This window comes from Saccopteryx bilineata, chromosome 7 (genome assembly GCF_036850765.1).
Source record: "Saccopteryx bilineata isolate mSacBil1 chromosome 7, mSacBil1_pri_phased_curated, whole genome shotgun sequence".
Taxonomy (NCBI): Eukaryota; Metazoa; Chordata; class Mammalia; order Chiroptera; family Emballonuridae; genus Saccopteryx; species Saccopteryx bilineata.
Genome location: NC_089496.1, coordinates 79,351,942 through 79,377,498, shown reverse-complemented (window position 1 = coordinate 79,377,498; position 25,557 = coordinate 79,351,942). Strand labels below are relative to the sequence as shown.

Here is a 25,557-nt window from a genome sequence, read left to right as displayed (position 1 = left end):
AAAATTGAGGTGGTAAAAGGGGAAGGGTGAGAGACACCTGAAAGACAGAATAACAACACAGCAATAAGAAAAGGAAGACTGTATTAAGGCAGTGACTAACAGCTTGATTGTAATTCAGAGTACATTTAAAAGAATGGTGGGAGATACAGCTTAAAAGTAGCTAGAGCCCTAGTGTGGATACCTTTGAATGTGGAGTTCAACCATGAAGATCTTGGATTAAGAAAGGGATGGAACTGGAGCTGCTTTTTTTTTTTTTTTTTTTTTAATTTTACTTATTGATTTTAGCGGGGGGAGGGGGGAGAGAGAGAGAGAGAGAGAGAGAGAGAGAGAGAAAGGGAGGTGTGGGGAAGATGGGAAGCATCAACTCAGAGTAGTTGCTTCAGGTACATGCCTTGATGGGCAAGCGCAGGGTTGGTTTGTTTTTTAACTGGCGACCTCAGCATTCCAGGTCAACACCTTATCCACTGCACCACACAGGTCAGGCTGGAGCTATAGTTTTCTGTTTTTGTTTTTTAGCGAGAGAAACAGAGAAGGACAGACCGACAGGGAGGGAGAGATGAGAAGCATCAACTCAGTTCCATTACTTTGGTTGTTCATTGACTGCTTTCTCATATGTGCCTTGACTGGGGGAGAGGCTCCAGCCAACTCAGTGACCCTCTATTCAAGCCAGTGACCTTGGGCTCAAGCCAGGGACCTCTGGGCTCAAGCTGGTGAGCCGCGTTCAAGCCGGCAACCTCAGGGTTTTGACCCTGCATCCTCAGTGTCCCAGATCAATGATACTCTATCCATTGTGCCACCACCTGGTCAGGCTGGAGCTATTTTTTTGAAAGACTAATCTGGTAGCAGTGTAAAGCATGAAATAAAATGGAATGAAACTTTTAGAGAACTTAAGACTAAAAGTATAGACCTGAACTATAATCATGGCAAGACTAAAAAGAGGTTGGAAGAAATGCTACAGAAATAAATCACATATGGTATAGTAATCAAATAAGATGTTAATAAAAAGATTCTGAGATTCTAAATCTTAGAAAATGAAGATGTCATTAAAAGGAATGGGAAGAACTAATGAGGAAATGTAAGAAAAGATGACAAGTTTACTAGTGGTAAGGAAAGGATAGCAAGGAGAGACGAAAAAGGATAGTTGGTCTGAAGTTCAGCAGAAAGTTGGGAGTGAATGTAAGTGACAGAAATGGCAATAAGTAAGATCTGAGGAAAGAGTTTATAAAGGCATATAACACAACGTAACATGGTTCAAATCCCACTGACAGATAAAGTTTGGAATAAAATTACAATGCCTTAAACCTGCAACAAGTGGGGGGAAATGGAAAACTGTGTTACTTCGTTGTAGGCATATAGGAAGATCCTAGGGTTTTAGAAAGAAAGTCACAAGTAACTACCATAGCTGTTCACATACATACTGGTATAACCCCTCCATCACACTACTAATCAAGCTTAATAAGGCACAGTAGATGCCACAAGTAATGAAAGAAATGTGCTTCATATATAGGAATAAATAAATATGTACTTTAAACAAGGTGGAGGGTGACAAGGGGCAAGGTTATAATGATTGTGCCCTATACAATTCTATACAAGGGCAGATTTAGTGAATATATCTCCAAATTTTATCTAATGAAGAAGAGATAGAAAGCAAGGTCCCAAAGCTAATCGTCTGCATTAAGCATTAATAAACTGTAAAGAGACTCATATGTGACATCTGGGATTCTTTTTCTTTCATAAAGAGCTAAAAAAATCCCAAAGCAAAGCTCTGAGAGCCTTTTATAAGATAAACCTCTAAGGGAGCAAATGAAATGGGCAGGGTTTTTGTTTTTTGTTCTCTTTTTTCTGGTAGTATTTCAAATTAGTCAGTCATTAATAAGTACAAAATCTTTACAACTAGCGAGAAATATAACTAAAATAGATCTTTTTCTGTCAAGAAGCTAAGAACAAACTGCTTCAGAACAATATACTAAGAGGCAAGGTTCAAATTTTGCAGTTAAGGGTAGGTCAGAAGGACATAATAACAAAATTATTTGAAGCAATTAAAGCCAGTGACGCATAAAAAAAGCAGTACAACATAGTTTTTGCTTTCAATATACTGACTAGCACACAAAGTAATTAATTGTAAAGAAATTTTTATAAGACATGCAAAATTTTACTTTATATCCTTTACACAGACATATCCCACCTTATTCATTCAATGCTATCTAAATATTTGTCTTGACTCATTCATTTATCAATTTTTGCTACAGGCTTTGGTGAACAGTGATTCAGAGAGATAGTGGAACAAAAAGAAAATAATTTTTTTCTGACAGTGTTCTTAAAAAAGTTCTAAGACTAAATCAGACCCAATCCTCATCCCCAGAAAATGATTTCCCATACTTATCCCACACATAACTCTCAGCATACCCTTTATTTTCATCTTAAAAGTGGTTGCAATGTTAAAGTTTGTAAGAATCCTGTCTGAACAAACAAATATCTGCTGCATGTTGCCATGACCCCATTATTTTGAATGCCTGTGCTCAATGAAAAGAAATTTGTGAAAAATAAAATTTAATCTAGAAACTGCTTTCTGTAAGTATCAGGACAAACATTCATTTAACTCTTCTATAGCTATGGCAGGCAAAATTATCAAAAATTAAGTAAGTTTCACTATAAAGAATATATTTATGCTACAGTGGACTTATAACTGTACGTGCTGCATGTACTCTTTAAAACAATACGGCTTTCTATTATACATATAGTTTACATAGACCCAGGACTTTCCCATTATACCATTTAGTAATGCCAAGTTCCTTAGACCACTACAAAGATTTTAGCTACTTTGTAGTTTCTTTTCCATATTAAGTTTCTGCTTTTTGTTACCAAAAAGCAAAGCTGGCCACAAAATGAACACTCTAAGGAAGTGGCAAAACTAAGCTGTTTATAAATTCATGTGTAAAAAGAGAAAATTGACATTTTTCAAAGTTTTCCCCAGTCATTTCTATATTCCTCAAGTCCCAATTACCATTCCTTATTCCTTAAAAAGGAATGGACTACTTCACCGAGTTGATAGATCTCCAGGCTATGGACCACAAATGGTCTCAAGTTCTTTCCTCACTACTGCTAAAGATGGGCTTTTACATTTACAGTCTTTTTCTATTTCAGAAGAAATGACAGTCCGCACTCTTGACAACTTAGATATTGTCCCATTTTCTTGATACTATCCCCTTCTATCCTCAATTATCTTTCTCCAATAGCTTAAATCATTGCCTTATTAATCCATTCCCTTCTGTCTTCAAATATGCAGACGGCTGCCACTAGTGAGAAAATAAACGCCCGGACCTCCATCTTTTGGAACACTTTCTTTTTACTGCCAAGTAGTTTGAAACAGGGTTTAAAATCACCTCTTGTTTCCTCAGCATACACAACTTAATTCTTATCAATCAGTCAAGTTTCTAATCCTCTATTACAGAAATAGTACACCTAAAAGTCACCGATGCACTTTTGGCCAGCTTTGCTTTTTGTAACAGAAAGCAGAAACTTCATATGAAAAGATCCAAATCCAATTATTTTGTAAATCCGATTTTCTTGATTCTTCTATGATATCTGATACCAGCAAATACCCCATTCTTAAAATACTTCTTTTCTAAATTTCCACAACATTTTATTACCCTATTCTTCTCTGAACTCAATTCTTTCCTTGGTTTCCCTACTCTTAATGTGAACATTCTCCCAGATTCAGTCCTTAGCTGCTCATCTCTTGGCATTTTCTCTCTTAGGAAACAGTATTATCTGTTGAAACTATAACACAGTATAAGTAATTCCTAAATCTGGCCCATCTGGAAGCTCTAGTGCCACACTTCCAACTGCCTGGTGAGCATAACCCCATACTAACTAATGTGATCTTACGGCCAGATTTACTTCCTAAAACACCTTTTGATCAAATTACTACCTTACTCTAAAATTTTTATTTTTATTGATTTTTTTCCCCTAGAAAAAGAGAGGAAGGGACAGAGAGAGAAACATCAATTTGTTGTTCCACTCATCTATGCATCCATTGGTTAATTTTTGTATGTAATCTTGACCAGGGAGTGCAGAACACGCATCCTTGGCATATTGGGATGACGCTCTATCCAACTGACCTACCCAGCGAGGGCTTTCTAAAAATTGTAATGGCTCAGCCTGACCCGGCGGTGGCGCAGTGGATAGAGCATCGAACTGGGCAGTGGAGGACCCAGATGCGAGGTCCCGAGGTTGCCGGCTTGAGTGCAGGCTCATCTGGTTTGAGCAAGGCTCACCAACTGAGCCCAGGGTTGCTGGCTTGAGCAGGGGTCAGTCAGTCTGCTATAGCTCCCTGGTCAAGGCACATATGAGAAAGCAATCAGTGAACAACTAAGGAGCCGCAATGAAGAATTGATGCTTCTCATCTCTCTCCCTTCGTGTCTGTCTGTCCCTATCTGTCCCTCTCTGTCTCTGGTGCGCGCGCACACACACATGCGCGCGCACACACACCCACAATTTTAAAGGCTCACCCTTACCTATCAAACAGCCATCAAAAACAAATAAGTATCTTCCAAACACAGACCTTTTTTTGTGTTCATAATTTTGTATATACTGTTTCCTCCACTTGGAATATCTTTTTTTCCTTTAAGTGAGAGAAGGGGAGATAAACTCCTGCATGCACCCGGACCAGGATCCACCTGTCTGGGCTATCCTCAGTGCCTGAGGCTGACACTGGACCAACCGAGCTATTCTCAGCCCCTGAGGCTGATGCTTGAACCAATTGAGCCACTGGCAGAGACGGAAAAAAGAGAAGGGAGAGAGTAACAGGAAGAGAAGCAGGTGGTTATTTCTCACATATGCCCTGACCGGGAATCAAACCCAGGACATCTGCACGCCAGGCTGATGCTCTATCCACTGGGCCAACCGGCCAGGGCCTCCACTTGGAATCTTTTTTTGGTTCAATTCTTCAGCTAGCTCCCTCCCATCAAGATTTAAAGTCCTTCACTCTACTGAAACCATCTCATGCCATTAAACCATAGAGATTCCTTTCTCTTCTGAAATCCACATGAATTCTCATCTTAAATGGCCATATTTATTATGCTTTGTTTTATGGCATCTCTTACATTGAGTTGTCACATGATATCTTAAGTTCATTAGGCTTCACTTCCTTCAATGATTGTTTTTGTCCCCCACAACACTTTACAGTGTCTCTGCACAGTACTTAAATACAGTTCAGTAGTTGGTGTTTACTATAATTAAAATCATTCATAAAGAGGCCCTGGCTGGTTGGCTCAGCGGTAGAGCGTCGGCCTGGTGTGCGGGGGACCCGGGTTCGATTCCCGGCCAGGGCACATAGGAGAAGCGCCCATCTGCTTCTCCACCCCCCCCCCTTCCTCTCTGTCTCTCTCTTCCCCTCCCGCAGCCGAGGCTCCATTGGAGCAAAGATGGCCTGAGCGCTGGGGATGGCTCCTTGGCCTCTGCCCCAGGCACTAGAGTGGCTCTGGTCGCAGAGCATCGCCCCCTGGTGGGCAGAGCATCGCCCCTGGTGGGCGTGCCGGGTGGATCCTGGTCGGGCGCATGCGGGAGTCTGTCTGACTGTCTCTCCCCGTTTCCAGCTTCAGAAAAATACAAAAATTAAAAAAAAAAAAATCATACATAAAGAAAGTTCAAATTTAAGCACCATTTTTAAGCAAAGTTTTTTATTACAATGTTTTTGTTTCCTTTGAGAAATATCCTTAATCTACAAAATATATATCACATAAAAATATATTTAAAAAACCAGAAATAATGGTACAGTAATGTTTCAGTTAGTGAAAAGATCAGCATAGCAGTACTTTGGAATTCTGAACATCAAGGCAGTTATGTCTGCTCCAAACAGCAATTTGAAAGAGACAATGTAGTAGGCACTGTATTCCTTCAATAAATTCCACCCTCCTAAACTTTCCTTTAGTTCCCTGCTACTTAGCTTCATTAGAACCACATGCCTGGCCAAAGACCTTCCACTCCTCTCTAACCTAATGCTGATCTGTCTCACAGCCACACAGTTCCTCTTGCCTCTCCTTTCTGCAAAGCCTTTTATCCCAATGCCATGTCATGTCACCTGTGCTCCTCCATTAGTCAAATGCCCTAAGGGTGGCAGATCAGCTCACACTCTCATCTAGTTCCAGGTCTGTTTATTCTTACATCTTCCACGTTGGTGGTAACCAAACATGCCTCCCTGAATAGAGGAATGGGGACACAAGAATACTTCCTTGGCACTCTTGACTCAAAGCCCCTTTTGGAGTTCTACATTCCTCTCTCCAGGACAGCAGATTAGACATCACGCAGAAGGAAGAAGAAAAGGATGCACAGACCTGGATCTGACAAGAGGGCAGTCTGACCTGTTACCCCATGGGAGCCAGCTCTAAGGCAAGCAGGGTAAGCATCAGGCCAGGCCACAATTAAAAAGGCTGGTATAGTCAACTGGTGGGAGAGGGGCAAGGGCTTGAGACAGGGTCAGTATTATGTTGGAGGGGAGACAGGGCCCTTGGTGAGGGAGAAGTCCTGAAGGAAGCTAGGTGGTCAGAAGAAAAAGGAAGTTAAAAGAAGGGCTGACTGAGGGAACACAGTACTTACCACGATACTTCTTCCAGCTAAACCTTCTCTTGCAGAACAGTTAGTAGAAAAAAATGCCATTCTTCATTCTCTGAAGATAGACAGATGGAGAAGAAAGAGGTAACAGATGTCAACTGAATGAAAGGTACCAAAGACTACAGAAGAATAATTTAAATAAAGCATAAGGTAATTACATTTTACAATATCCACTTATGAATCTATTGATAAGAAATCTGGCCCATTTGCAATTTGGATCTTAATTCAGAGAGATAGCTACATAAGACATGACTTCTGTTTTATTTACCAATTTGTGATTTTGGAAAAAGTACAGGAAGTTTGTAGAGATTATACTGGCAACTGCAATCTAACCCCTCTTCTCTTTACCTCTTTGCATTATGATACTTCACAAAGACATCAAAAGAAACTGAAAGAAATCAGACAGGCATGGGCAAAACCAGGTAAACAGTTGTAATACAAATAATACAATAATTAGTAAAAAAAAAAATACAAGAATAAACTCTGTTTTGCGTACTCATAACTGTAAACTACTTATGCCCACTTCAATGTGTTTTGAACTACTTCATCATTAATAAACAAGTATATGTTGCATTTCCACTCCTAAGCCATTTGAGGACGAAATAAAAATGTTATAAAATATAACTTCCTCAATCTACTTCCAATCTCAATATTCTCATAATGAACTTAATCTCTGAAAAATTTTGACAGGTCAACCAAATGGCTTTGTAACTTTAACTAATGGAGAACAATCAGTCAAGTTTGTCCATTTTGTTATGTATTTTTTACATTTAGCAAAAGTACATTAAAATTTAAAACAGAGCCCTGGCCGGTTAGCTCAGTCGGTTAAGAGCGTCATCCCGAAACAAGGTTGTGGGTTTCATTCCCCAGTCAGGGTACACACAGGAAGCAGCCAAAATATGCACAACTGAGTGGAACAACAAATGTTTCCCTTCTCCCCCCTCCCTCTTCTTTCCTCTCTCTTTCTAAAAATTAATAAAATACTAAGCCCTGGCCAGATGCTCAGTTGGTTGAAGCGTTGTCCCTTACTCTCTCAAAAATTTAAAATAGAAACTATTTGAATTCCTACTTTTCTGTGTTACATAGAAAATAAAGAAAATATCTGATATGAACTCTGTCCTAAGTCCCACATATTATTATTGAGCAAGAAAGTTATAGTTAGAAGAAAACTTCTAAGAAATACTCTAGACTGATGTTTTAAAATGCAAATAAAATTTCTATTTCATACTGTGAATAATTTGAAACCATCTTAATGTTATGTTCCTTAAACAAAAGAGTAGATTAACTTAAGATACCACACAGAACACAAGGGTGAAGATGAAGATGTGAAACCACAGCAAAGCCAGGGGTATGGCCAGGTGCGTGCTACACAAATTGTTGAATCTACTTATGAAAATCCTACAGATATGGAGCACCTACTATATGTAATTTATAACAGTCTCTTCTGTTAATCCTATAATGAATTGAAATTAGCAGCAAAGGAGGAATAGACATAGCAAACACAAGAGACACATGCTGTCCTACAACTAATTAAGATCATTTTAGCATTTTTTCTGTCATTAGAAATGATTCACTGGAACTTTCCTTACATCAAGAAACTTCTTTTTTCCCTGGACAGTTCACTTAGTGGTAGAGCGTCAGCCTGGCGTGTGGAAGTCCCAGGCACACAGGAGAAGCGCCTATCTGCTTCTCCACCCTTCCCCCTCTCCTTTCTCTCCATCTCTCTCTTCCCCTTCCATAGCCAAGGCTCCACTGGAGCAAAGTTGGCCTGGGTGCTGAGGACAGCTCCATGGCCTCTACCTCAGGTGCTAGAATGGCTTTGGTTGCAACGGAGCAACGCCCTAGATGGGCAGAGCATCGCCCCCTGGTGGATCCTGGTCAGGTGCATGTGGGACTCTGTCTCTCTGCCTCCTCACTTCTCACTTCAGAAAAATACAAAAAAAAACCCCAAAAACTTCTTTTTGGCCCTGGCAAGTGGCTCAGTGGATAGAGCATTAGCCCAGTGTATTGATGTCCTGGGTTCGATTCCCAGTCAGGGCACACAGGAAAAGCAACCATCTGCTTTTCCCTCCCTCCCTCTCCCATGTCTCCCCCTCTTCCCTTCTGCAGCAAGTGGCTCAATTTGTGCAAGCATGGCCCTAGGTGCTAAGGCATGAGGCATAACTTGGTTGGTCCCAGCACATCAGCCTCAGGCACTAAAAATAGCTCAGTATTTGAGCATCAGCCCCAGGGATGTATGTGAGAGTCTATCTCACTATATCCCTTCCTCTCACCTAAAAAAAATTTTAAATTAATAAAATAAAGATACTTCTTTTTATCTGGCAGAACAGATATTGAAACGATGTTCCTCTGAAGTATCAGCAGTGCAGAGAGAATTAACAAATCTAAGCAAAATTCTGTTCAGACACAGCAATTTGTTCCTTCCAAAACAGGGTATATTCCCATTTTTTTCCTGAATCTTTTCTGAACACTGCATCATTTACAAATGCAAACGTTTGGCCCTGGCTGGGTAGTGCTGTTGGATGGAACATCATCCTGGTGTCAAGGTTGTGGATTTGATCCCCAGTCAGGGCACATACAAGAATCAACCAATGAACGTATAAATAAATAGGACAACAAATAGATGTTTCTCTCTCTCCCTCCTTCCTTTTCTCTCTAAAATAAATACATTTTAAAAATGCAAAGGATGACATCAGAGATATACGGTATGGCTTCTAATGTAGTCAAATCATAACTATTGCCTAGATATTTCAGAAAAGAACCTTTATAGCTTAAATCACTGAGGAAAAATTCTCTACATTATATATTTTTTCTCTACATGATCAAGGAAAAACTGTTCATATTAGTCAGTCAATGTAAAACTCCAGTCAATTGATTCAACTGTGGCATAAACAGGCAAAGATATCAAAAACAACCTTAAAAAATTCTGTATTGCTTGACTGGTGGTGGCGCAGGGAATAGAGCATCGCCCTGGGATGCCGAAGTCCCAGGTTTGAAACCCCAGGGTTGCTGGCTTGAGCTCAAAGCCATTGGCTTGAGTCCAAGAATGCTGGTTTGAGCAAGGGGTCACTGGCTTGGCTTGGGCATCAAGCCATGTATGAGAAGCAATCAATGAACAACTAAAGTGACACAATTACAAGTGATGCTTCTTATCTCTCTCCCTTCCTGTCTGTCTTTCTCTCTCTTGCTCTCTAAAAAAAAGAAAAATTCTGTATCAAGGCATGGAACCCACCAATGCTACAGATTTACTTTCTTTTATAATGAGCATAATATCCCTTAACAATTCTTTTAAGGCTGCCTTGATTGTTGGTGGCCCAATCCCAACTTGGCAGGTGACACATAATACCGGGAGAAAAGCTCACAAAACAGACTAGCAGTATTCAAAGATTTAACAATTGAGACATCAACTGTTTGCAAACAACACTGAAAGCTGTAACACACTAATTTGTCTTTTTGCTGAGCTTGGTTCTGTAGGAGCAAATCAAGTAGCTAGTGAATGAGTTTAGCTGATTTTCCAACATTACATTTAAAGGGCAACATTGTTCTCTACTTCTACATTTGTATACTGCCTCTTTTATTAAGGATCTAAAGGAATTATACATTTTTCAGTAATATTTCACTGCATTTTATGGAGAACTTAAAATGTTATCATTGTATATGTGCTGCAGAAACAAACACAAAATGCTGTAATTGTACTTGCAGTTTTAAAGAGTCAAAGTTGGTCCTGGCCAGTTGCCTTAGTGGTAGAGTGTATGGATGTCCCAGGTTCAATTCCTGGTCAGGGCACACAGGAGAAGCACTCATTTGCTTCTCCACTCCTCACCCTCTTGCTTCTCTCTCCCCCCCCCCCCACACACACACACAGTCATGGCTCAGAGGAGCAAGTTATCCCAGGCACAGAAGATGGCTCCATGGCAGGAGTTGAGAACCTATGGTTCACGAGCCAGATGTGGCTCTTTTGATGGCTGCATCTGGCTCGCAGACAAACCTTCAACAAAAAAAATAATAATGTTAAAAATATAAAACATTCTCATGTATTACAATCCATTCATTTCCCACCGCTCATGTTCATGGTTGCGGGTGGATGGAGCCAATCACAGCTGTCCTCCGGGACAACACCAAATTTTTATTGGATAATGCATAATGTACACAAGTCGTTGTATGGTTCTCACGGAATTACATTTTAAAACAGGGGTCCCCAAACTATGGCCTGCGGGCCACATGTGGCCCCCTGAGGCCATTTATCCGGCCCCCGCCGCACTTCCAGAAGGGGCACCTCTTTCATTGGTAGTCAGTGAGAGGAGCATAGTTCCCATTGAAATACTGGTCAGTTTGTTGATTTAAATTTACTTGTTCTTTATTTTAAATATTGTATTTGTTCCCGTTTTGTTTTTTTACTTTAAAATAAGATATGTGCAGTGTGCATAGGGATTTGTTCATAGTTTTTTTTTTATAGTCCGGCCCTCCAGCGGTCTGAGGGACAGTGAGCTGGCCCCCTGTGTAAAAAGTTTGGGGACCCCTGTTTTAAAATATGTGGCGTTCATGACTCTCTCAGCCAAAAAGGTTCCCGACCCCTGCTCCATGGCCTTGCCTCAGGCACTAAAATAGGTTGGTTGCTGAGCAATGGAGCAATGGTCCCACATGGGCAGAGCATGCCCCTGTAGGGGGCTTGCTTGGTGGATCCCAGTCAGAGCACATGCAGGAGTTTGTCTTTGTCTCTGCCTCCCCTCCTCTCACTGAATTAAAAAAAAAAAAAAGAGCCAAAAGCGTGTGGTGGGTTTTCTTTTTTTCCAAGATTTAACTCATCCACACATCAAGATGTGATCATGCATTTCATAATTTGCCAATTCTTACAATTTAAAGTACAGTAAAACTATAAGCCTTTAAAAAAACTATAAGCAGGGTCTAAAAAATTTTATCATACAAAATGCAGGATTACTTTATACTCAATCTGCATTCTAAAATGTCATACTATCACAGAATTGTACCAACTATAAACTTTAAAAAAAGTTCTAATAATATTTATTATGTTTTTTAAGTTAAAAGCCTGGCCAATATTCATAGCTCCAGCTTAACTATAGCTAAACTCAGAAGCACTCCTGAAAAACACCAGAAATATTCCACATATTTCCAGTAAATATTCCACTGAAAATATTTACATAAGTAAATCACGACAGATATTAAAACAAGAAACAAGGTCTGACTAGGCGGTGGTGTAATGGATAGAACATCAGCCTGGGACACAGAGGATCCAGGTTCAAAACGCTTTTAAGTCATTAGACTGAGTGCAGGCTCATCCAGCTTGAGCACAGGCTTACGAGCTTGAGCACAGGGTCAGTGGTTTGAGCGTGGGATCATAGACATGACTCCATGGTTGCTGGCTTGAGCAAGTGGTCAATGGCTCAGCTGGAGCCCCCTGGGTCAAGGCACATAAGAGAAAGCAGTCAATGAACAACTAAGGAGCTGCAATGAAGAACTAATGCTTCTTGGTCCTGGCCGGTTGGCTCAGTGGTAGAGCATTAGCCCAGCGTGTGGAAGTCCTAGGTTCGATTCCCAGTCAGGGCACACAGGAGAAGCACCCATCTGCTTCTCCACCCTTCCCCTCTCCCTCTCTTCCCCTCTGACAACCTAGGCTCCACTGGAGCAAAGCTGGTCCGGGCACTGAGGATGGCTCCATGGCCTCCGCCTCAGGCGCTAGAATGGCTCCCGCCGAAACAGAGCAATGCCCCAGATGGGCAGAGCATCACCCCCTGGTAGGAATGCCAGGTGGATCCCAGTTGGGCACTGACTGCCTCCCTGCTTCTAACACTGGAAAAAAATACATTAAAAAAAAAAAAGAACTGATGCTTCTCATCTCTCTCCATTTCTGTCTGACTGTCCCTGTCTCTTATCTCTGTCACTCTCACTTAAAAAACAGAAAACAAAAATCTCATTTAAAAACAAAAGTAAACCAAACAAACATAAAAAAAATGTACTGAGCACCTACTAGGAGCCAGGCACTCATCTGGGAATAGAAAGACCAGATACAGTGTACTCCCTTCTCTCACAGAGTTTATATTAATCCAAGCAGGGGAAAGAACAATGAAACAATCAATTACAAAGTATGATAAATATGATGGTTGACAAAAGAACAAATTAGTGTAAGTAGCTCAGCTGAAGTAATGCCAGAGAGGGCTTGCTGAACAAACTGATATATAGGCTTATACCCAGAACATAGGGTTGGAATTAGCAAGACTTGGGGTCGGAGGAACACAAGAAAGACATGTTCCAGAGATAAAGATTAGGAGATGAGAACATAAATTTGGAAAAGGGGGGAAAGGGAGAGGGAGGGAGAATGAGAGAGAGGGAGAGAGCTAGAGAGAGAGAGAGACATGCAGAGAACCTGATAGGATGGAAATAAAAAGGTGAAGCAGGAACCAGATCACAAAGAATTTGGTAAGATGTTTAAGAAATTTGGACTTTATTCTGTGGCATTAGAAAACTACTGGGTTTTGCCTGACCAGATGGTGGCGCAGTGGATAAAGTGTCAGACTGGGATGCGGAGGACCCAGGTTCGAGATCCCGAGGTTGCCAGCTTGAACGCGGGCTCATCTGGTTTGAGCAAAGCTCACCAGCTTGGGACCCAAGGTCACTGGCTTGAGCAAGGGGTTCCTCAGTTTGCTGTAGCCTCACAGTCAAGGCACATATGAGAAAGCAATTAATGAACAACTAAGGTGTCGCAACGAAATACTAATGATTGATGCTTCTCATCTCTCTCCATTCCTGTCTGTTTGTCCCTATCTATCCCTCTCTCTGACTCTGTAAAAAAAAAAAAAAAAAAAAAAAACGACTGGGTTTTAAGCAGAAAAATAACATTAAAATTTGTATATTAGCAAATAATTTGGCTGAAGTGAAGAATAAATTAGAATGAGATGCCATGAGAGGCAAGAAATTTAAGGGGCTACTTTAGCAGGTATCTTGAATTAGAGATGATGGTGGTTTCCAGCAGGATTGTCATAACTGATATATGGAAAGAAGACCAGAAAAAGATTAGAAAGATAGAACTGAGAACACTGGGTTTGGTGACTGGCTAGATGGGGGCAAAAATGGGAGAGAGAAGTCAAACATGACAGTATCACCAGATTTCTGAACCTGGCAATTGAGGGAATGATGGTACCAAATATTTACAAGGTCCTGGAAATATTACACATTTTCAGCCTGACCAGGCTGTGGCACAGTGGATAGAGCCTCGGCCTGGGTTGCTGAGGACCCAGGTTCAAATAGGTCTGTATTCCACAAGCACACACCAAGAGGAAAGAAATGATATTTAGTTAGTAAAGAAACAGGCTTGGTGTATGGAGGCAGCCAGCCTGAAACTAAAGTTTTCTATTCAGAATGAATCGGCAAATTAAAAAGGCAAGAACTGACAGTATCCCAGAGTCACAAATTTCAAAAGTGTTTTCTTTGAACCTTTATATTACTAAAATAAGCACAGGAGCAGCTCTTCAAAAAATCATGACAGGCTTTTTAAAAGTGTAATTTAATAGAATTTTCATAAGGTGAATAATAAAGAATCTACAGGGAAAAAGAGCACTATCCTTTGAAACTCAGTATCAAGAACAAAAGACAGTATCTTTCAACTCTCACTCTTTCAGAAATTTAGGTGCCCTAAACTGTAAAATTAGCATTGGCCAAACAGATTAGGCTCTTTTAAAACACTTTCGTTTTGTCTCTACAAAACTATATCCAATACTGTAAAAATACACATAGCTATAAGAAAGGAATTTCAAGAACAACTCATTCCCTTAAACACTGAATCACCTGATAAACAAATCTCATGTTAAGTTTATGTATTAATGTATGTATAATGTATATACTTATGTATTTATATAGAAGATAACATATTAGAAGATACAACTTTCTGTGTGTGCAAAAACTGGAAATACCACTTGCATTCTCTCAAGGCAGTTTTATATTCACAAAATAAGAACTTTCTGCCCTGGCTGGGTGGTTCAGTGGATAGAGCACCGTCCCGAATGCCAAGGTTGAGGGTTCAATCACTGGTCAGAACACATACAGGGTACAACCAATGGGTGCACAACTAAATGGAACTAAATGGAACACGGAGTTGATGCTTCTTTCTCTCTCTCCCTCCCCCCTTCCCAGCCTCTCAAATCAATGCAGGGGGGAAAAAACTTCCTCACACTGAATGGATTCCACTTACCTATGAAATAAAAATTAGGTGCCCCATACTACGGTTACCTAGCAACTCCCTTCATCCAACTCCCATGGACTTCTCCTACACACTATTTCATCAGTTATCCAGGGAGTCCGTGTAAGGGACGGGTGATCCTTTCTCTTGCAAAAACAGATAAAGCTTGCGCACCTAGTGCATTCAAGGAATGTGTTCAATTAACTATGTAAAAAAAAAAAAGAATGAAAACTATATGTTGTTTTCTGTACTATCATTTGTCCTTCAGTCTATGTGGTAAAAGTACCCAATTCTCATGAAAACTTTTAACTTCACGAACTCTAGGGAACTTGCTAATTCCTTCTGACTGCTATCAGAGGGTCTGCCCCTACTTAATGTACACAGATCCAGTAAACTCAAACCTCTGACAAAGTTTTTCTACCATTCTATCATATTGCAGGAAAGGAAGCCTTTCCTCCTATAAGCTTGCAAAACGTTGGTGTTCCTAGACTTTCCTGTTGACAAGCAACACTTTAAAACAGTTTAAGATTTGTGATATATCTTTTCACGCTTTAGTCAAGGAAAACGGCACTAATACAATAATTTCCCAAAGATTACAATGCTGCCAACTGAATGCTTACTGCTAAACAAAAAAGAAAAAATTCTATTGTAATGTTAAAAGAAAAAAAAAAGGTCCTCAGGAAAGAACATACCCCTAAAAGCTATAAACACAAAATTTTAACGTCATCAAAAGGTCACTTAGAAAATAGTACTCTAATCGCTCCCACTTAGAGAGCTACTACCAAGTTTTCCCGTGAAATGGAGGTTAGGGATCAGCCTTAGAATGCTAAGATAAAAGGCACTCCTAGAACAGAAACAGGGAAGAGAAATCAGCCGAGAGAAACCTGGTGAGAGCAGAGAAAAGCTAGCCCTAACGTGGCAGTAAGTCAAGACCACACACCAAAAAGACATTTTTGAACCGTTCGCAAGGAGAAACCCGAGCCCGAACCGCGCAGACTGAGGGGCGAACTCCGAAGTCTATGTGGAAGAAGGCGCCCGAGCCCACTGACAACGGGAGCCGCTCCTTCCTACGAGCGGGCTCACCGAGGGGAGACGGCACCTCGCTGGGGCCGCCTTCGCAGCCGCTCATTAGGTGCGAGACCCACCTGGAGACCGCCATGGCCCGGCGCCGGCGGTTCGAGGTTACCCACGAGCGAGGCGCCGCGCCGCTGAGGAGCTAGTTTCCAGGGAGCTGAGCGGCGCAGGCCCAAGTCGCAGAGCAGGGAAGCGGCCGGTGCGGCGCGGGGCGTCCCGGCGCGGGCCCTCGGGCATCTGCCCCGCCGCCTACTCAAGCTCGTCCTCGCCGCGGCCCAGGAGCAGGGGTCTGACACGGCGGAGGCAGCAGTCCTCAGACCCGCACGACTTCAAACCCGGTGCCCCCAGCCCCGCTCTTTGCTGACGCTGGCGTCGGCACGCCGAACTGAGCGTCAGCGCGCCGGAAGTGACGTCAGCTCGCCGCGAGGGGCTCAACTCCTCGGCTGAGAGCAAGGAATGCGAGCGAATTTGGCATGTTTGCGCGCGCTCAGGAAATGAAAGTATCTTTGTGCCCATCTGGAGAGGGTCGTTAGTCTTACAACGAAGTGGGAGGGAAAAATACGGGCCTTCTTATATTCTGGAGAGAAAGAAAAAAAGGCGCTTAGGCCAAGATTCCGGAAGTTTATAAACTGGGTTTCTAATTCCTAACCGCCCCATCCTCATCCCGCCGGACTCTTCAGTAACAATTACGATGGACTTTAGGATGTTCTAGTCCAGGTGGTGAAGCCCGTGGGAGAGGTAAAAGTAAGAAAGATCTACAATGGCACTTAAGACACGGCTTACGTGTTTGCCATATTCGCCAGAAGTTCTGCATAGGTATTGGAGGGAAGGTCTTTTGGCAACCATTTTGCCAAGTTGATTTCCTAATTGTTTATGTTATCAACCAGGTGTGGAAACTGCCAGAGTTTTATCGGGCTAAATTCATGAGCTTTGAAACTTGATCCTGCCACCTAGTGCAGACATTTATCACCATAAACTTGATTTTTATGAGAGTAATATTTCTCCACCTTCGATGCCATCTTATAGACCACTAACAGATTAATCTTCAAAAAACACTGCTTTTGGCCCTGGCCGGTTGGCTCAGTGGTAGAGCATCGGCCTGGCGTGCGGAGGTCCCCGGTTCGATTCCCAGCCAGGGCACATAGGAGAAGCGCCCATCTGCTTCTCCACCCCTCCCCTTCTCCTTCCTCTCTGTCTTCCTTCCTCTCAGTCTCTCTCGTCCCCTCCTGCAGCGAGGCTCCATTGGAGCAAAGATGGCCTAGGCGCTGGGGATGGCTCCTTGGCCTTTGCCCCAGGCGCTAGAGTGGCTCTGGTCGTGACAAAGCGATGCCCCGGAGGGGCAGAGCATCTCCCCCTGGTGGGCAGAGCGTCGCCCCCTGGTGGGCGTGCCGGGTGGATCCCGGTAGGGCGCATGCGGGGGAGTCTGTCTGACTGTCTCTTCCCGTTTCCAGCTCCAGAAAAATACAAAACAACAACAACAACAAAAAACACTGCTTTTATCGTGTCACTTCTCTGCTTGTAAAACTTGTACATTGGCTTCTCGTTACCTGAAGAAGCTATGTCTCAACCCCTGAATCTATAAAATGAGGTTAATGAGAAGCACTATAGAAGGTTATGGAAATAAAACGAGGTCATGTATTTAGAAGAGCTTACAAGAGCTTTGTAAACAATAAAGTAGTATATAAATATAAGGGGAAAGAAACTAAAGTACCTACGATGTAATAGACATTTGTCATGAGTTATCTCATATAATCCATAGGCTAGCCCTGTAAAGTAAGTTTTAATCTTCACTTTATAGGTGAGGAAACAGCTCAGAAAGTTTAAGTAATTTGCTCAAGATCCAAGCTAGTAATATTTACTGTTCATTCATTCATCAGATATTTATTTGGCACTTATTATAGGTCAGACACTCTGCTAAGCATTGTTCTATTTTTTTGTTTTTTTTCTGAAGTTGGAAACAGGGAGGCAGCCAGACAGATTCCCTCATGCGCCCGACCGGGATCCACCCGGCATGCCCACCAGGGGGCGATGCTCTGCCCATCTGGGGCGTTGCTCTGTTGCAACCAGAGCCATTCTAGCGCCTGAGGCAGAGGCCATAGAGCCATCCTTAGCGCTCGGGCCAACTTTGCTCCAATTGAGCCTTGTCCTGAGCCAACCGGCCAGGGCCTAAGGACTGTTTATACTATCAGACAAACTGATTAAGCTGATATTCAAATATCTTCACATTTCACAGTCTCCTCCCACCTGCATTCTGAAATTTATCTCCCACCACTGAAATTAACCAGCACTATTTACTGATTGGGTACTACATTCATTTATTCAGCCAAAATTAAATACCAACTACCTTGCTAAATTCTGTACTGGAGATTGGGGCTTCAAATGAAACCAGAACAGACAAAGTGCCCACTCTTGTTGTGCTGACATTCTAAAGGAAGTAAAAAGAGGAAACAAACAAGGAAATACATGTTTACATGTTATGTAAAATAGAATGAGGAGATGGAATGATTAGAGATTATAGACTGGGTAATTAAGGAAAAACCAAGAAGTCACTTAAGTTGAGGTCCAAATGGCAAAAGAGAGCTCCAGGTGAAGAGTTGGGGAGCCTTTCAAATAGAACAGGGGTCAGGAACTTTTTTGGCTGAGAGAGCCATGAACGCCACATGTATTTTGTTTGTTTGTTTGTTTTGTATTTTTCTGAAGCTGGAGACAGTCAGACAGACTCCCGCATGCGCCCGACCGGGATCCACCCAGCACGCCCACCAGGGGCGACGCTCTGCCCACCAGGGGGCGATGCTCTGCCCCTCCGGGGCATTGCTCTGTTGTGACCAGAGCCACTCTAGCGCCTGGGGCAGAGGCCAAGGAGCCATCCCCAGCGCCCGGGCCATCTTTGCTCCAATTGAGCCTTGGCAGCGGGAGGGGAAGAGAGAGACAGAGAGGAAGGAGGGGGGGGGGGGTGGAGAAGCAAATGGGCGCTTCTCCTGTGTGCCCTGGCCGGGAATTGAACCCGGGACTTCTGCACGCCAGGCCGACGCTCTACCACTGAGCCAACCGGCCAGGGCCCACATGTATTTTAAAATGTAATTCTGTGAGAGCCATACAACGACCCATGTACAATACGCATTATTCAATAAAAATTTGGTGTTGTCCTGGAGGACAGCTGTGATTGGCTCCAGCCACCCGCAACCATGAACATGAGCGGTAGGAAATAAATGGATTGTAATGAGAATGTTTTATATTTTAAACATTTTTTTTATTAAAGATTTGTCTGTGAGCCAGATGCAGCCATCAAAAGAGCCACATCTGGCTCGCGAACCATAGGTTCTCGATCCCAGAGATATAAGATACACCAAGTATAGAAGCCTAAGAGAAATCTGCTGTGTTGGGATAGAGCTGGGAGAGAAATTGGGATACTACTCTAAATGCAGTAAAAAGTCATCGGAGGGTTTTAAGCATGTGAGTAAAATGGTGTGATATACATTTTTAAAATCTTACTCTAATATCCAAGAGATAATTATATAAGATAGTTCTAAAGGACATTTAGAAGAGAGGAAAAGGCTAATATATATTATAGGTTTTAAGGGATAGTGTAATAACCTAATATACTGATGTCAGACTGAATTGTTTTATATACTGATGTCAGCTTGAATTGTTTTTTGTGGGGTTTTTTGTTGTTTTTATTAAGTGAGAGGCAGGGAGACAGACTCCCACATGCTCCCCGACCGGGATCCACCAGGCAAGCCCAGGACCAGGTGAGGCTGGGCCCATCTGGGACCACTACTCCATTGCTCTGCAACCAAGATATTTTAGCACCTGAGGCGAGACCATGGAGCCATCATCAGTGCCTGGGGCCAACTTGCTCGAACCATTCAAACCATTTGGGAGGGAAAGAGAGAGCGAGAAAGAGAGAGAAGGGGAGGGGGAAAGGTGGAGAAGCAGATGGTTGCTTCTCCGACGTGCCCTGACTGGGAATTGAACCCCGGACTTCCACGTGCCAGGGTGATGCTCTGTTGCTGAGCCAACCAGCCAGGGCCCAGACTGAATTGTTTTAAGCCATTCCTCACCACACTTACAATTGTGTGTCCAGGGGAGTTGTATAACCTTTCTAGACTTAAAATACTTAAGCTAGGAAATGGGTCTAATAGTACCTCATAGGGTTGTGGTGAGGATTAACTCAGATAATGAATATGCTGCATTTAACCAAGTGACTGTCACAATAAATGCTAAAAATAGTAATTACATTGGTTATTCTTTTTGTTAACTATGTGACCTTGAGCAAGTGACTTAATTTTTTTGTTTCAATTTCCTCAGCTGTAAAATGGGGATAATAATAGTACTGGTCCACAACCCTTAACTGAAGCTTCTGGCAGATGGTTTTCTAAATTTAGAATTCTTTAGATTTTGAGAAGTTATCCAATGTATATGTTTTGTTTATGTCACATCCCAACAGCTTTTAGGAGAGCACCTAATAATCAAATTCCTTTATAGCTCTGCATAAAAATATTAATAGCTATACTAAGTGGAATAAATAAAAGACTATAAGTCCTAGCCAGGTGGCTCAATATGTTAGAGCAGTGGTCCCCAACCCCTGGGCTGCGGACCGGTACCGGTCCATGGGCCATTTGGTACCGGTCCGCAGAGAAAGAATAAATAACTTACATTATTTCCGTTTTATTTATATTTAAGTCTGAATGATGTTTTATTTTTAAAAAATGACCAGATTCCCTCTGTTACATCCGTCTAAGACTCACTCTTGACATTTGTCTCGGTCACGTGATACATTTATCCGTCCCACCCTAAAGGCTAGTCCATGAAAATATTTTCTGACATTAAACCAGTCCGTGGCCCAAAAAAGGTTGGGGACCAGTGTGTTAGAGCATCATCCCAATATGTCAACGTTGCAAGTTCAATCTTCAAACTGACGTTTCTCTCTCTTAAAAACAAAGCAAAACACAAGGCTGTAAATAACTACATGCCAGTTCAGGTGATATAGAGGGAGTGATTAGAGACTCTATAGTCTGGGTAATTATGGGAAAACCAAGGAGTCACTTAAGCTGAAGCTGAAATGGCAAAAGGGAGCCAGCTGTGCAAAAAGCTCAGGTGAGGTTTTTAAAGCATGGTTTTCACCTTTTTAAATTCAGAATTGTAAATAATCATGTACCTGCACCTTTAAGGCACATGTAAAGTAAAGTGGTAAGGTTAAAATTGTTTTATTCGTGATACACTTAAATACTAAATGCTAAATAAAAATTAGCCATTATATATATATATATATATATATATATATATATAGCGCCACCGAATAATTGCTTCAAAAATTAATGGCAAAAGAAAGAACTATTGACCAAAGTTCAACACTTGGCTCTCCATGTGGAGGGAAAAATCAAATCCATACTTCATACCATATTCCAATATTAAGGTTTAAAAGTGAAAAAAAAGCCTGACCTGTGGTGGCGCAGTGGATAAAGCATCAACCTGGAGATGCTGAGGTTGCCGGTTCAAAACCCTGGGCTTACCTGGTCAAGGCACATATGGGAGTTGATGCTTCCTACTCCTCCCCACCTTCTCTCTCTGTCTCTGTCTCTCTCTCCCCCTTTCTCTCTCCTCTCTAAAATGAATAAATTGAAAACCTTAGAAAAAAACAATAAAAAAAAAAAGTGAAAAAAAAAAGAACAAAAAAATCCAGAACTCTAGAACTATTAGGAGACTATATTGAAGAATATTTTCACCATGGGTAGGAAAGGAATTATTAATGCACAAAAGATACTTGTACCTACTGAACTGTAAAACTTGTATATTGCAAAAGGAAAACATCCAAGAGAAGGTGGAGGAAGACTGGCTTTCCACGAGTCTATTTTAAGAGTAGGGAAAACTTTCCGAGAAGCTGACAGCTTCACAAAGTGCAGAATTGGGTCACAGAATGACAATTAAACCAACCCTTGGCAATGAGGATGGAATTATCTTTAGACCAACCAGGGGAAGTGAATGGATTCAACTTCCACTGAGATTAGCTTTGGAGGAGGGGGTGGTTAGAAAGAAGGTTGCTTCACCTCCAGGCATCATACATCCAGAAAAAAGGAACAAGAGGCAGAGATTGTCTAAAGAAGTTAAAAATCTTCCCACTAATTCTCAGCAGACTTTATATCTTATTGGCCAGAACAATGTCACGTGGCCACTATACCTACAGGGAATTCTGGAAGATAGTGGAACGATACATCTACTAACTATCTTTTTCTCATATGCTTAAAAGAACTTTGATATGAACATAAAAATATAAATAAATATAAATTATCCTGTTAAGTTAGATGTTTACATCAAAGTTATTAAATCTACAGATACATTGTCTCATGCTGAACACAAAATAAATTTTAGATGAATTAACAGGAATTTAAAAATTAAAAACAGTAGCCTGACCTGTGATGGTGCAGTGGATAGAGTGTTGACCTGGAATGCTGAGATCACTGGTTTGAAACTCTGGGCTTGTCTGGTCAAGGCACATATGACAAGCAAGCGATGAATAACAAATAAGCAATGAACAACTAAAGTGAAGCAACTATGAGTTGATACTTCTTTGCTTCCCACCTCATTTCTCTCTCTGTAAAATCAATAAATAAAATCCCAAATGACATTTGATTTGGATGCAAACTGTGTCTTTCTGAAGTCAAATGAGAAAGGGGCAATTGTGAAGGGAGGGAAAAAGGAGAACCAGCCTAACACCCTGAGCATAGGTCGATACCCAGCCTATGATTGAGATAAACATGTGGAGTAAACATGCACATTCAAGTTGAGGATTTTGGAATTGAATTTTTTATTATTTATTTATTTATTTATTTATTTTTTGTATTTTTCTGAAGCTGGAAACGGGGAGAGACAGACAGACTCCCGCATGCGCCTGACCGGGATCCACCCGGCACGCCCACCAGGGGCCACGCTCTGCCCACCAGGGGGCGATGCTCTGCCCCTCCGGGGCGTCGCTCTGTTGCGACCAGAGCCACTCTAGCACCTGGGGCAGAGGCCAAGGAGCCATCCCCAGCGCCCGGGCCATCTTTGCTCCAATGGAGCCTCGGCTGCAGGAGGGGAAGAGAGAGACAGAGAGGAAGGAGAGGGGGAGGGGTGGAGAAGCAAATGGGCGCTTCTCCTGTGTGCCCTGGCCAGAAATCGAACCCGGGACCCCTTGCACGCCAGGCCGACGCTCTACCACTGAGTCAACCGGCCAGGGCCGATATATTACTCTTTTAAACTACATTTAAAAATAAGTTGCAAACATCAGTATACTTCATCCCTAAACACTTAAGCATAAATATCATTAATTTGGGTCGAATAATTATTCACAAGATTGGCTTCCTTTATAGGTAAAAGTTAGATACTGTAAAATACACAAATCTTAAGCGTAACCTAAACCTTTACCAAGATGTAGTATATTGCCATAATGACAAGAAGTTCCCTAATCAGTTCCTGGTCAATACAAACCCCCACTTATCCCCTAGAGGCAGCCATCCCTGTACTGATTTCTTTTTCCTACCACGGATTAATTTTCTTTGTTCTAGAACTTCATGTAGGTGCAATCATACAATATGGGTTCTTTTGTGTCTGGCTTCATTTGCTCAACATTATGGTTTTGAGGTTAATCAACTTTGGGTATGTTGCAGTAGTTCATTCGTTTGCATTGATGAGTAATAAACGGTACAACAATTTGTTTATTTACTTGTTTGTTGACGGATAATTGAGTTTTTCCACTTTAGGGCTATAATGATGAATCAAGTGCTATGAACATTCTTGTATCTGTCTTTTCGTGGCCATATGTTTTCATTTACTTTGGGTAAACACATAGGAGTAGAATCATAGAGTACGTGTGTATTTAACTTGACAAGAAAACGCTAGTTTTCTAAAGTGGTTGTATCATTTTATACTACCACCAGCAATGTAGGAGAGTTCAAGCAATTAGCTTTTTGCCTTGAGCACTGTATTCAGTACAAAAGAAGTTAAAAAAATTGTCCTTGTATATAAAGTTTACAATATAATTTGTGAGATTAAGCTAATACACATGAAACAAAGAAACTTCAGTATTAAACTGTTCAAAGCTTATTTTACATGCAGAAAGAACTATGTAGTCCTAAGAAACCAAGAGGCAAAAGGTCCCCTGTCACCACTCAATTCACCATAGAAATTTGTTGGGTCAGGAGCTGCAGCTAACCTTCTCTAGGGAAAGAAGGAAAGGAGGTGCTACATAGAGTTGTTCCTTTTGGTAAGATATTTTTCTTTGTAGGATTTACAGGGCAGGAGTAAGCAGTTAATTGCTGAAATTATCAAGAAATTTCAACCCTGTTCTAAACTATTAAGTAGTGTATTGTATGAATCCAAACAGGCCTGTTGGATCACTGATGCAAACAAGATTATTTTTTTAATCAATATTAAGAAAAATATTTTTTTACACATCAAACATTATGATATTTTTAAAAGCATCTTCCAGCCCTAGCTGGTTGGCTCAGTGGTAGAGCATCAAGTGTGTGGATGTCCCAGGTTCAATTCCCATTCAGGGCACACAGGAGAAGTGACCATCTGCTTCTCCACCCTTCCCCCCTTCTCTCTCTCTTTCCCTCCCACAGCCATAGCTCCATTGGTTCAAGCGAGTTGGCCCCAGGTACTAAGGATGGCTCCATGGAGCCTCTGCCTCAGGTGCTAACAATAGCTAGGTTGCAAGCATGGCCCAAGTTGGGTAGAGCATTGGCCCCAGACTGGGGACACTGGGTGAATCCCAGTCAGGGCGCATGCGAGAGTCTGTTTCCTCTCACTTAAAAAACAAACAAACATTATCCTTTGAACTACATAAAAATTTAAAACTTTCATCCATCAATGGACACATGAAGAGAGTAAAAAGAACCTCTGGATAGAAGAAAATATTTATAAATCATACATCTGGTAAGCTGTTAATATCCAGAATATATAAAGAACTCCAACAATTCAGCAACAACAAAACAACCTGACTTAAAAATGGGTAAAAGTCCCTGGCCAGGTCGAGCGTCGACCTGGGGCACATGATCCCCTGTCAAGGCATATAAGAGAAGCAACCAATGAGTGCACAACTAAATGTAACAACTAAGTGAAATGAGTGGATGCCTTTCTCTCTCTCTTTCTCTCTCCCTTTCTCTGTCTCCCTTACTCTCAAATCAATGGGGAAAAAAATCTAAAAAAGAAACAGGCAAAGGACTTGAATAAACATTTCTACAAAGAAAATATATGAATGGCCAATAAGCACGCGTAGAGATGCTCAGCAACACTAATCAGTAGAGAAATGCAAACCAAAACCACAATGATACCACTTCACATGCATTAGGATAGCTATTATAAAAACAAAAATAAGCCTGACCAGGCGGTGGTGCAGTGGATAGAGAGTCGGACTGAGATGCAGAGGACCCAGGTTCAAGACCCTGAGGTTGCCAGCTTGAGCACGGGCTCATCTGATTTGAGCAAAAAGCTCACCAGCTTGGACCCAAGGTCGCTGGCTCGAGCAAGGGGTTACTCAGTCTGCTGAAGGCCCGCGGTCAAGGCACATATGAGAGAGCAATCAATGAACAACTAAGGTGTTACAACACATAATGAAAGACTAATGATTGATGCTTCTCATCTCTCCGTTCCTGTCTGTCTATCCCTCTTTCTCTCTCTCTGTCTCTGTAAAAACAAAA

General features: G+C 41.8%; 1 protein-coding gene across 1 annotated transcript in view; it reads right to left on the bottom strand.

Moving 5' to 3' along the window:
- BTAF1 (B-TFIID TATA-box binding protein associated factor 1) overlaps nt 1-16,229 on the bottom strand; it is a 113,480-nt gene extending 97,251 nt beyond the window's left edge. Inside the window, exon 1 of the mRNA XM_066238421.1 lies at nt 15,949-16,229. Coding sequence (XP_066094518.1) covers nt 15,949-15,962 — 14 coding nt within the window. The 5' untranslated portion in view covers nt 15,963-16,229. The remainder of the gene's footprint in view (nt 1-15,948) is intronic.
- Between the last annotated feature and the right edge of the window lie 9,328 nt (nt 16,230-25,557).